Source organism: Callorhinus ursinus, unplaced genomic scaffold (assembly GCF_003265705.2).
Source record: "Callorhinus ursinus isolate GAN/ISIS: 27379988/994484 unplaced genomic scaffold, GSC_fseal_2.0 scaffold1, whole genome shotgun sequence".
NCBI classification, from domain to species: Eukaryota; Metazoa; Chordata; class Mammalia; order Carnivora; family Otariidae; genus Callorhinus; species Callorhinus ursinus.
Window position 1 is genome coordinate 109,609,837 of NW_027397063.1, and position 13,455 is coordinate 109,623,291.

Below are 13,455 nucleotides of genomic sequence, written 5' to 3' on the forward strand. Positions count from 1 at the left end.
AGGTATATCATACTATTCACATGTATGATAAGTAAGTTTCACCTACAGAGGTCTGTAAGTTTATTTTTTAGAGGGGGGGATGGGCAGAGGAAGAGGGAGAGAGAGAATCCCAAGCGGGCTCACAATTCAGATCATGACCTGAACAGCAATCAAGAATCGGACGCTTAACTGACTGAGCCACCACCTACCCCTCTACCAAACACTTTTTTTTTTAAGATTTTATTTATTTATTTGAGAGAGAGAGAGACAGCAAGAGAGGGAACACAAGCAGGGGGAGTAGGAGAGGGAGAAGCAGGCCTCCCGCTGAGCAGGGAGCCCAATGCGGGGCTAGATCCCAGGACCCTGGGATCATGACCTGAGCCAAAGGCAGACGCTTAACGACTGAGCCACCCAGGTGCCCCTCTACCAAACATTTAAAGAAGAGTTAATACCTATTCATTCGTCTCAAACTATTTCAAAAAACAGAAAAGGAAGGAAAACTTTCAAATTCATTCTATAAGACCAACATTATTCTGATACCAAAATCAAAGACACTAAAAAAAAAGAGAGAGAAAACTATAGCCAATATCCTTGAACACAGATGCAAAAATCCTCAGTAAAATATTAGCAAACCAAATCCAACAATATATTAAAACAATCTTTCACCACAATCAAGTGGGACTTATTCCTAGGATGTCAGGGTGGTTCAATATTTGTCAGGCAATGTGATACATCACATTGAAAAGAGGAAGGACAAAAACCATATGATTATCTCAGTAGGGGCAGAAAATGCATCTGACAAAATATAATATTCATTCATAATAAAAATTCTCAGCAAAGTGGGTTTAGAGGGAACATACCTTTTTAATAAAGGCCATATTAAGACAAGGATGTCCACTCTCAACACTTTTATTCAACATAGCACTGGAAGTCCTAGCCACAGCAATGAAATAAGAAAAAAAAAAAATAAAAGGCATCCAAATTGGTAGAGAGAAATAAAACTGTCATTATTTGCAGATGACACCATTGTATACATAGAAAACCCTAAGATTCCACCAAAAAAACTATTAGAACATATGAATGAAGCGAAGTTGCAGCATATAAAATTAATATACAGAAAATCTGTGGCATTTCTATACACTAATAACAAAGTAATCAAAAGAGAAATTAAGAAAACAATCCCATTTACAACGGCACCAAAGAGAACAAAATACCTTGGATTAAATTTAACCAAGGAGGTGAAAGACATATTCTGAAATCTATAAAACACTGATGAAAAAAACTGAAGATGACAAAAACCAATTAAAAGATATTCCATGCTCATGGATTGAAAGAATATTGTTAAAATTTCCATACTATCCAAAGCAATCTACAGATTCAATGCAATCTCTATCAAAATACCAATAGCATTTTTTACAGAACTAGAATAATCCTAAAATTTGTATGGAACCACAAAGACCTCAAACGGCTAAAGCAATATAAGAACAGGGTAGAGGTATCACAATCCCAGATTTCAAAATATACAAAGCTATAATCAAAATAAGATGGTACTAGGGTGCGTGGGTGGCTCAGTCGGTTAAGCGTCTGACTCTTGGTTTTGGTTCGGGTTGCGATCTGGGGGTCGTGGGATTGAGCCTGGCATCAGGCTCCATGCTCAGCAGGGAGTCTGCTTGTCCCTCTCCCTCTACTCCTCCCACTGCTCCTGCTCTCTGCTCTCTAAAATAAGTAAATAAAATCTTAAAAAAAAAAAAAAGCAAGATGACACTGGCACAAAAATAGACACATAGATCAATAGAACAGGATAAGTACCCAGAAATAAACGCACACCTATTTGGTCAATTAATCTACCACAAAAGAGACAAGAACATATAATGAAGAAAAGACAGTCTCTTCAATAAATAATGCTGAGAAAACTGAACAGCTACATGCAACAAAACTGAACCACTTTCTTACACCATACACAAAAGTCAACCCAAAATGGATTAAACACCTAAATATAAGACCTGAAACCATAAAACTGCATAAAACACAGGCAGTAATCTCTTGAGCACTAGCCTTACCAACAATTTATGGATATGTCTCCCCAGGCAAGGGAAACAAAAGTGAAAATCAACTACTGGGACTATACCAAAATAAAAAGCTTTTGCACAGAAAAGGAAACCATCAACAAAACAAAGAGCCAAGCTACCAAAGGGAGATGGTGTTTGCAATAAGGGGTTAATATCAAAATATATAAAAAACTTACACAACTCAACACCAAAATAAAACAAATAATCTGATAAACAAATGAGCAAAGAACCTGAACACACATTTTTTTCAAAAGACGACACAGAGATTGCTAACAGACACATGAAAGGAGGCTCAAAATCAGAGTATCAGGGAAATGCAAATCAAAACCACAAGGAGATATATCACCTCACACCAGTCAGAACGGCTATTATCAAAAGATAAGAAATAACAAGTGTTGGCAAGAATGTGGAGAAAAGGGAACCAACGTGTACTGTTTGTGGTGAGAATATAAACTGGTGCAACTACTGTGGAAAACAGTATGGAGATTCCTCAAAAAAATTAAAAACAGAAATACCATATGACCCAGTAATTCCACTGGTGGATATTTACCCAAAGAAAACAAAAACACTAATTCGAAAAAGTATATGCACCCCTATTTTTATTTCAGCATTATTTACAATAGCCAAGAAATGAAGACAACCCAAGTGTCTACTGACAGATGAATGGATAAGATGTGAGGTAAACACACACAAATATTAGTCATCAAAAAGGATGGATTCTTGCCATTTATGTCAACAGAGATAGACCTAGAGAGTATTATGCTAGGTGAAATATATCAGAGAAAGACAATACGATTTCATTTATATATGGAATCTAAAAAACCAAACTGAACAGACCAAAAAAAAAAGAAACAAAAAAAAAAAAAAACCAGACTCTCAAACACAGAGAACTGGTGGTTGCCAGAAGGGAGCAAAATAGGTGAAGGGGACTAAGATGTACAAACATCCAGCTATAAAGTAAGTAAGTCACAGAGATAAAAAATACAGCATGAAGAACATAGTCAATACTGTAATAACATTGTATGGTAACTACACTTATCATGATGAGCATAAAATAATGTTAAGAACTGCTGAATCACCATGCTGTACACCTGAAACTAATATAACCAGGTTTGTCAAATATATTTCAAAAATTTAAAAAAAAAAAAAAATGCAGGGGTTGGGGGAAAGAAACCCAGTCACCCAGTTTTCACATAAGGCCACAAAACAGAGAAGTCCTGTTACACATCATTTCATCTTCCGGGCTCCAGCAATTCCAGCAACAAAAACCCACAAGTTAGTGTTAAACAGCAGGTATTTTTCACAAAGAAATGTTACTCACATCCGTAACATATCACACCCCTACAGCATCCCCAGAAATAAATTCTAAAATAATCACCCAAAGACACTGAGTGCCTACCTCTGTTTCCTTTTCTTCAATAATATTTACAAGTCCTAAGAAAATATTTTGTAGTTTGATCAAAAATGGTTCTGGATAAATTGCCCAATCCTCCCATGCTCTGAAGCAGGTCATTACCCGTTGCTAAATAAATAGGAAAAAGACAACAAATTATTATTTAGGGCAATACGTCTCAAACTTCATCTCATGAGAATGGCCATCATAATTTGCTGAATTTTCCTTTAAACCAACATCCTTGACAGAAAATAACTATCATTATATTTTTAAAAAATCAATGTCACCTTCTAACTAAAATGGGACAAATTAGAAATAAATATAATGAAAAACAAACAGTAACTGTTTTGCTCTTGACCACCTAAGATCAATGTCCCATAGCACCAGTGGTACACATGAGGCCACATTCTGGGAATAATAGCTTAGAAATTTATGAAAATTGGTATTAAGGTAGTTTTGAACCAAATTTGTTTATGGTCCAATGAAGTACTTTTCTGATTCTAATACTTTTTCTCTGTCCCATTCCTAAACTTTCTATAAAAGTTTGATTTTTGGTCAAAATTTAAGGTCAAAAAATTTTTAAATGGAGTTTTTTAACTTCCCAGGCTAAAAATTTCTTTAATAGAAGTCTTCCTCCCATGAAAGTAGTATCTATTTATTCCATTACATGCAAGGTATTTTGTTTGGCTTTTCTTAACACTGGTCCACAGCTAAGAGGTTATAAAAAGTAACTGAATATATCTTCTAAACATGAATAACTAAAATTACGATCCTACTCCAAGCCAAATTATATATATTATTATGAAACAAGTGATGTTCTGAATGTTTTTTGTGAAAAAACAAATAGAACATTCAAATAAAACACTTCGAACTAAAACAAATACCCAACAAAATAACACTACATAACATATTTCAAACTTTCAGGCATTTTTGATACTGAAGATAAAATGGCAGTAAATGTTAAAGCAATACTTTCTGAAAGATGCATGTTATGTCTTATAATCGTCCTATGTTTTCTAGCCCTCCAATGTGCTTGCCAGCCCCTACCCCCCGTTTCACATTAGGGAAAAAATAAAACAATAAACATACCTTAAAGTTTTCAGACTGTAAATGGCCTTGAATTGTACGATAGGTAGCATTGAGGTCTGAAAATATCTGACATAACTTTGTTTCAAAACTGAAATTCAAATAATACATATTTACAATAGAATTTATTCTAAAACCCCTATCTACTTCAGCATGCTAGCCAATGAAAACCTCTCTTGAACTTTAAAAAAAAAAATTAATTAATTAATCAAGTAATTCTTTAAAAATCAAGAACTACGTATCTAAACTCTTAAAACTATAACTGAATGCCTTATTCTGAGTTATCCTCCTGCAAAGAATTAGTTCTCTTGATTAACAAGAAACTTTACATTTAGGATACTTTATGCTACCTAAACTAACCTCTTTGTTTTATAATAGGAAAAGTGACTTATCCAAGGTAAAAAAAAAAAACACAAAACCCTAATAACAGAGCTAAGATTAGGACCCACATCTCCAAATTTCATTTCAGAGTCAGCTCCTAAAGTTTCCCTGATTCATAAAATAAACACCAAAAACGAACTCTAAAGAAGAATTACATATTAATTAGAATAGAGCAACATAATTTCCTACTGCCTAGGAAAACAACCCAGTGAACTACACCAATACAATGATGATCAAAAGAGAACATAGATTCTATAAACAGTTAATGTTCTGTCTTTGGTCTCTTCCTCTATGCTTGCCATTAGTTCTATTGTTTCAGTTTATTTACTACACAAGTGGCTAAATATGCAATAAAAATAAAGTTATTTTTTTAACTCTTAGTTGTTCTAGTATAATTTACCAAGAAACTGATAAGAAAACTTTCTAAACATTTAGCTTAAAGTGATGAACGCAACCCAATTTTTTAGAAAATTCTATGAACTACGAAGAAATACAAATTATTTATTACTGACATTAATACTGATTGTATTAACAAAACAATCCTCTCTTCTGAATTCCTTACCCTTAATGTTTTATTTCAGGAATATCAGCTTACACCATTATACTTACAATTTTCTATAATATGAAGCATTGGCAACTTTGGCTGAAGAGTTATACAAAACATCAGAAACCAAATATAATCTGGCAATCTAGAATACCAAAAGATAACATAAAAGAGATTAAAAATAAAAACCAGCAGCAAATAATGTATCTAGAAAAAATTCCATATTGAAATGTTTTGTAATCAGTGGCATACAGCTAATGTTTGGCTACAATAATAACAGCTAATTAGAAGAGTTATAAGAAATTCAACATTACCAAAGCCACTACTTTGGCAGGGATAAAATATGTAACTCATTTACATTTCAACCTGTTGATAACCTGTGTGTTGATTAACATAACAAGTTTCCCAAGACAGGAGGAAAATAAGTGGGAAAGATCTCTTCAGTCAAGTTCTTCCAAACGAAAAAAACACCAATGTTCCATAAAGAGAAATCATTCCCATACCTTTTTGGGGAGGGGTGTCTTTAAGATGGACAATGACTCAGTAATGCAATCCACTATTTCTTCAGCAGCTTCAGCATTATTAAGACAGAAAACCATTGCATCTCCAATATCATTTTTCCTTGGAGTTAACCCCCGCAGGATTTCTTCTAATTTGTCCCTCTGTCTGAACACAAAAGTTTTTAACTTATAAATATTTATAGATATAAATTTCAAATGCCATTACAGTTTCTGCTCACAAACTAATTTCTTTAAAACCTATTCGGATAAAATTCTGAAGACTAAATTGTGTTAAGTCTGATTTAAGTCCCCCAAATATATTACATTTCTTTGAAGAGCTTACATGGGAGAAGAATATTTTCTCATGAATAAAGGATTCCAGTGATTTTTAGTTTACAAATAAAGTAAATTTTAAATTATGGGCATTTTTTTAAGTGTCTGAGAATGTCCCCGGTACTATTATCCCATTACAGTGAAAAATAAAAAGACTTCATGTTTTTCTCTTTTGAAGAAGTCAGTTACTTTAGCACTTCTGCATCAGATTAGAAACAGGCTAAAGCAGGTGGTGGCAAACTTTGTGAAGAATCAGAGAGTAAGTATTTTAGGCTTTGCAGGTCATACAGTCTCTCTCATAGTTACCTGACTTCACTGCTATTAACACCAAAGCAGCCATAGACAACATATAAAAGGGGAGGGGAAGCATGATTGTGTTCCAATAAAACTTTGTTTACAAGAACAGGTGGCAGCCAGATTTAGCCTTCAGGCTGAGTTTGCAGACGTGGGCAAAAGTAATGATGAAAATACATCTGCAGAAGCAAATATGCTTCAAATATATATAGCTCTCCATTAGCAAATGCTCTCACAAACAATGCATCAACGCAACTAGTATAAAGATTTAGACTACGCAGTGGAGTACGTAATCCTATATGCCATAATCTTTTAGCCAATTTTTCCCCATAAGGTATACAGAACTTACTCTTAATATTTAACAGTTACATTTGTTTCTGCTTCTTAAACCAGACTAACTTCACTGTACCCATACTGACTGAGCACTAATAAATACGTTTTCATGGTTGCCACACATTGTAACTCTTGTGGAAAGACTCTGCATAATCAACCATCTGACTTCACAAAGCTATACAGTAATTTTTTCCTCTTTAATGTTGCATTCAGAGAGGCTAGAATTCCAAGGGTCCCAAGGTAATTTCTGTAAGAGTCACAAGTATTCCACTGCTGGAGATTCACTGCTTAAGAGATTATCACTACTTATCAGTAGGAAGAGATAGAGGTCAATAGGACATATACTTATACTTGCCAAGATGTTTAAAATTACAAAACACAAAATGAGAAATGTATTTTAAACATTCACAAGTAAAAGAAAAAACATTTTCTTTTAGGTTAACATCTTAGTAAGATCATTAATTAAAGCAATTATTAAAGCAACTTTTCTGAATATGTAACAGGAAAAGAAAAAATTCTTACTCTTCCTTAAGTGCTCCCTTTTTACTAGGCTCCTCTACAAAAGCTTCTGTTTCTTGCTCTTCTGACATCCCATGCAGGTATGGATTTAATGGTGGTGGTCTCCAAAAAGATCCATTTTTGAACATACGAAAATCTTCTGTCCGCCACTTAGTCGGAGAATCTCCCTAATAAATGTCCAGAATGTTATTAGGTAAAATACCTCAGAGTCGAAATTAACAAAGTAATTGATTCCACTTGCCTGCAGAATAGAATAAAGCTTCCACCTATAGTAAACATGGGCTGGTGTCTGGTTTTCAAATAAGAACCTAAAACAAAACGAACAAACAAAAAAATAAATATGTTCTTTAACAAAGGAGTGTCTTCAAGTAAATTTAAACAAATGAGAAATACTTTTGCCTATCTCATTTGAAATAAACCAAAAGCAAAGATCCCTGAAGAAAAATCCTCACCCACTGCCTTCTGCCATCTATCCCCTTCCTCAGCCTAGCCCCCACACTGCCTTTGTGACTGACACTGGTACTCAGAAGGTATGTATGCATCTTACTGAGTCTTACAATCAATTTTATTGAATGCTTATATGTCAGATATTATATCTGGCAGTGGATTTTCCCAAGATAGAAATTTCAAAAGCAGTGGTTTTTAAATGACTTAGAAGTGTTAAATGAATGTCTTAGATATCATATCTGTTCAGAAGATAAGCAATTTTCTATAGCACTCTATTATTCTACTATGAAGGACTCTCACTGAAAACCATAAAAAAAAATAGTATTTTCCTCCTAGAGACTGCTAAAAACAATGTTACTTAACTTAAATCAAAATCAGATAGAAAACTGACCCAAGATCCTCGTCTAATTACTAAAACTGCCTTCTCATCCCATTGCAAAAATAACCCCATACTTATAGAACTTTATTCTAGTAAATATTTTTAGCTCCAGGGCGCCTGGGTGGCTCAGTTGGTTAAGCGACTGCCTTCGGCTCAGGTCATGATCCTGGAGTCCCGGGATCGAGTCCCACATCGGGCTCCCTGCTCAGCGGGGAGTCTGCTTCTCCCTCTGACCCTCTTCCCTCTCGTGCTCTCTATCCCTCATTCTCTCTCTCTCAAATAAATAAATAAAAATAAAAAAATAAAAATATTAAAAAAAATATTTTTAGCTCCAAAAAATAAGTAAAAAGTATTTCTTAAATGCACACCTGAGGATAAAAAAAAATATGTACACGCAATGGACTATTACTCAGCTTTAAAAGGTAAGGAAATTCTTACACATGCTTCAACATGGACGAACCCTGAAGACATTATGCTAAATGAAATAAGCGAGTCTCAAAGTACTGAATGAATCCACTTATATGAGGTAACTACAGTAAACAAATTCAAAGAGACAGAAAGTAGATGGTGGCTACCAGAGGCTGGAGGGCCCAGGGAATGGGGAGTTATTGTTCAAGGGGTACAATTTCAGTTATGGGAGATAAGAAAATTTCTGGAGATAGACAATGGTGGTGGTTTGCACAAAAATGTGAATGCACTTGATGCCACTCAGCTGTACATGTTAAAATGGCAAAAACAGTACATTTTCTATTATATGTATATTTTACCACAGTAAAAAAAAATGCACACCTGAACATAGGATTGTTGATTTCTCTGTTCATAATCATAGCTTCAAACATTGGCCCTTCACGTACAACAAACTCTATCATTCGATGTATCAGGGCGAGCAAATTCCTACAACAACAACACAGTTAAAGAAAATGGATTCAGACCTACCACTATATAAAACTATACTTGACCTAAGTTACTATAATTGTGCAGAGAAAGATAATTCTGCTGACTAATACAAAATTTTATACCAAAAAAATAACCTGGAGCATATGTTAATGCCTTGTGCATTAAGAGGGAGTGGAACAATGGGGATAGGGGAGTGGGAGGGGAAGGAGAGATGAAGGGAGGGTGGGAAACCACAACACAGCTTCATAGCAATAAAGATTTTTTTCTAAATGCCACTTAATTTTATTTTCCAAATGCAAAACATTAAATTATGAATCACAACTAATTGGAAAGCTGCAAATATATAAAATGAGTAAACTTAGAGCTTACATGTTATCATATCCATCTAAAAACTTAACACACTATCTCAGTTTTAAAAGAAAATATTCCTAAACCAAGCACTTTTGTGGTGGTATTGAAATGTTATATACATGACTATAATTTATAAAAAATGCAAAACTATTTAACAAGTTTAAGGCCTGATTTAATAAAAAATCCATCCAACTCTTGTGTTTTTCTGGTACACATATAGCAGATGGAGTTTTTATTGAATCTGACCTTTAATGAGGCAACATCCCTTTGGATCACACGTCAAACTGGTTCACACAACTCATGACATGTATAAGTCTGCCTGCGTATTATGACTCAATGAAGCAATTATATTGCCAAAGCCTTAAATGGAGTCCTCTTTCCAAAATATTCCAAAATAAGGGACATGGTGAGATGCCTCTCCCATTTTTCATAAGAATTACTTTCCAATATTTAAGCCAAGAAGAACCTTGTAACTTTTTTAGTACAATCATTTTATTGGCTGGGCTCATAGAAAACCTTTATTTTTAAAATCTAGGTCCTAAAACTCATGTGATTTAAACACTATTTTAGACATTAATTACAGCATCAAGTAAAAATGACTCAGCTTATTATAAGCTGCTTTTGATTTCTCACTTCACCAGTCCCCCAGCATACAGAGTAGGCAAATAGTAATTGGGAAAAGCAAAAGGATATTGGCTCTTGGTACAAGGCACACACTAAATTACACCTTTAGCATTCCCAGCTCAAATTAAGTTCATGTAATTGCTAGAATATAAATAAATAAATAGTTATAGAATAAGACAGATTTTTTTGGCTCTATAATGCCCTGGCTTCAGAGTACATAAACAATAAATTTATCTCATGGTCACTGTAATTATTTTCTCCCATTTCAAACAAACCTACTTATTAAATGGACACTAAAATCTCTATATGGTGAAAAAAAATTTTTTTGACCTCCTCCAGGTCAAAAAAATTATATGAAAGTTTAAATCTTTAATAAAGGGGAAACTATATATTTAAAACTATTAATTCACCTCAAATTGTTAAAACAAAAAACCAAAAGCATCACTTAATTTTATATCTAAAAATTATTTTTCTTTCACAGAACTATTAACTATTCTGCAAATATGCAGTTTTTGTTATCCAAATGACAATGTATTCTCAGCATCCATATAGTTAATGATATTATTTGGAGGGAAGGGAGATAATGTAAAGTTATGATTCAGTTCCAAAATTCCCACTGGTATGTGTCAAATTAAAGTGAAGGGAAATTTTATGTAAATATCATAAGATATAAAATCAATTACTGGGGGGACAAATACTATACATCCAGAAACTTGTATGAATTAAGTCAAATCCAACTTGACTTGAATATTATAAATGAAAAGTGGTTTAGCAAGTTTAAAACAAAGGATTTATTGTAATGGTGAGTTAAGACTTTTCAACAAAATATATACTCAAAATTTAGTTTAGAAATAAGCTGAGCCACATGTAGAGTTACTACTGGAATATGCTTTTTGAATGCTACAAAAATACTTTCCTGTGAATACTTTATCAGTGGAAAAATAACCCACTATAGTTTTAAACAGGCTTGTAAACTGATAAAATGTATTTTTAGAAAATTTAAAGTTTAAAGTTTTAAAATATTTCATGTGATTATTTAAAATCAAAATCTGACAATTAGTTGTTGCTAAGCTGAATTCAAGATTATTAAAGAATTGTGATCACACTTTTTCCTTAAAGATGGTGTATTTAACATTTTTAAAAGGCTGACTTTTCTATCAGAATGAAACAGTGTAGTACAAAAAGATGATATATTTTAAAGTGCATTATTTTATTTTAAAATGGCAATTATCTTACTCTGGGCAACAATAACAAAAAAAAAAAAAACCAAAAAATTGTCTCTCAGTTATAATAAAACCACATTTATTGGAGTCGATCGTACCAATGTCTGGTCAAAAACTGTATACTTTCCCAATCCATCCCATGATGTTTTCCTGGTCCCCCGCTGCCGCAGACAGTTCAGCTGGTGTTGCTCACCAAGGCCAATGTCAAAGAGAATTTGGTATTCTTTTGTGTTCATTTATTATTCAACCAGTGTTGTGTTCCTGTGTTTGGGAAAAGGCTTAGCTTGACTGAGCAAGAGCATACCTAGAGCATGAATTCTTCTGCTTTATCATTATGTTGAAAAAGAAAAAAAAGGAAGAAAGAAAAATAAAAGAATTCCAAATACCTTTGTCACCATGAAAAAAAATTTCTAGTATGTTGAGTGTTCATGAAAATAACAGGAATTCCTAATCAATTAGAAAAAACAAAGCTATGCCCTTCAGTAAGAAGAACTCAAACTAAGGTTGCATGTTAAACACAGATCATTCAGGAACCAAAAGAAAAAACAGATTGGGTCAAATTGTAACATTATATACAATTTAAAATACATTTAAAACACCTATTTTCCCATCACAATAGTCTAATATTATTAAACTAACAACTCCAGATTAAATCTATCAAATACATTCTAACTACTAAAACTATAAAATGCCCTACTTTGGTAACAATAAAAACAAAAAGATAATGACATAAAATTGCAAAGTATATTAAAGTTAGTCACATATCCCCCCCAAAAAGTACTGGGAAGGAACCATTGCTCAGTCAAGATATTACCTTTTCCTCAACACCATTTTTTTTTAATTCAGAAGGGGATATTGTCTATATTTAGATCAGTAATAATAAAGAAAAACATGTACCTTTCTGTTGGGATAACCACTTTGACTATGGCTTGCGACAGAGTCTGTATATGAAGTCACATCAGATAATAAACATAGAATATGTGAGTATTGTTAACAAGTAACAAGCAAAAATATACATAATGCATTGAAAACACTACACATCTAATCACAAGTTTTGCAGGCAATCACTGCATTTGAAGTAATTATACACTAAGCAATTACATAAATGCAAATGGATGTGTTCAGTGAACAATAAATGTTCACCAAATGCAAAGAATCAGAACATTCCTGCCAGAATGCACATCAATGCACTGAAATAGGTACTACACTGAGAATTATCAGATAAAGATTTTAATTTGTGAAATAATTAACTGTTTGCCTCTGACCATACAGTTTGCTACTTTGTTCCCAAGCCTTTAAAACCAGCCCTGTCATTTTAAGTGTAATTATTTCATAATAGAACCAACAAATTCTTAAAACTTGAAATTAAGTTGGTTTTATGTTTAATAAAAAGAAAATACTCACCCTTTGCCTTTACTAGAGTAGTTAACTGCTTTTTTAAAAACCACATATGCTCTCAAATACTCTAATACCTCAGATCTTGAAAACTAAGTTAGCTAGCAGCCATCCAAACAGTTTAACTATTTAGGTCTTTCTAATTGAAAAGTCACTTAACCAAATACAAAGTAACACTTTCTCAGAACAAAGTAAATTAGATACTGCACTTAAGCAAACCTGGATACAACAGTGGACAAAGAGAAAAAAAACTTAAGTGGTCAAAAAAGGAATGGTAGCCACAAATAAAAATATGACCTAGTATTTCAATACAGGGTTTCCATGGGCTAAGGCAGGGAACACATCTACTTATTTAAGAGTTGTCAAACAGAATTACACACACATTTTCTATAAAATTATTGAAAAGAAATACTACCACAGATTTAGTATTTACAAATTAGATGCGGCCCTATGTACATTTTTTAAATTACCTTCTCAAAATCCTCCTTGTTTTTAGGTGGCGGTAACATTGGAGCATTAGGGTTTTTTAACCTCTCTCTAGGCTGCGCATTAAAAGGCAGTCCTGATGGAGGTGGGGGAAGCGTATGTTCCATCATAGAAGGCGGAATGTATATTGGATGTGGAGGAATAGGCACAGCTTTACCCCAACCTAACTTCATTTCAAAAGACATAATCATCTTTCCTGCAAAACAGAAAAGAAAGGTCACC

At 33.5% G+C, this 13,455-nt stretch overlaps 1 protein-coding gene across 4 annotated transcripts in view; it reads right to left on the minus strand.

Annotated features, from left to right (window-relative positions):
• Nucleotides 1–13,455, minus strand: part of U2SURP (U2 snRNP associated SURP domain containing) — a 55,823-nt gene that overhangs the window by 20,570 nt on the left and 21,798 nt on the right. For 2 of the 4 annotated variants that reach the window (XM_025881090.2, XM_025881083.2), the window contains exons 12-20: nt 13,218–13,429; nt 12,250–12,293; nt 9,047–9,151; nt 7,673–7,739; nt 7,435–7,598; nt 5,956–6,118; nt 5,518–5,597; nt 4,531–4,618; nt 3,448–3,570 (exon numbers count right to left, since the gene is read on the minus strand). In XM_025881090.2, coding sequence (XP_025736875.1) covers nt 3,448–3,570; nt 4,531–4,618; nt 5,518–5,597; nt 5,956–6,118; nt 7,435–7,598; nt 7,673–7,739; nt 9,047–9,151; nt 12,250–12,293; nt 13,218–13,429 — 1,046 coding nt within the window. Of the gene's footprint in view, nt 1–3,447; nt 3,571–4,530; nt 4,619–5,517; nt 5,598–5,955; nt 6,119–7,434; nt 7,599–7,668; nt 7,740–9,046; nt 9,152–12,249; nt 12,294–13,217; nt 13,430–13,455 lie in introns of those variants that run through there. The other 2 variants (XM_073898918.1, XM_073898932.1) reach the window with 2 other exon arrangements.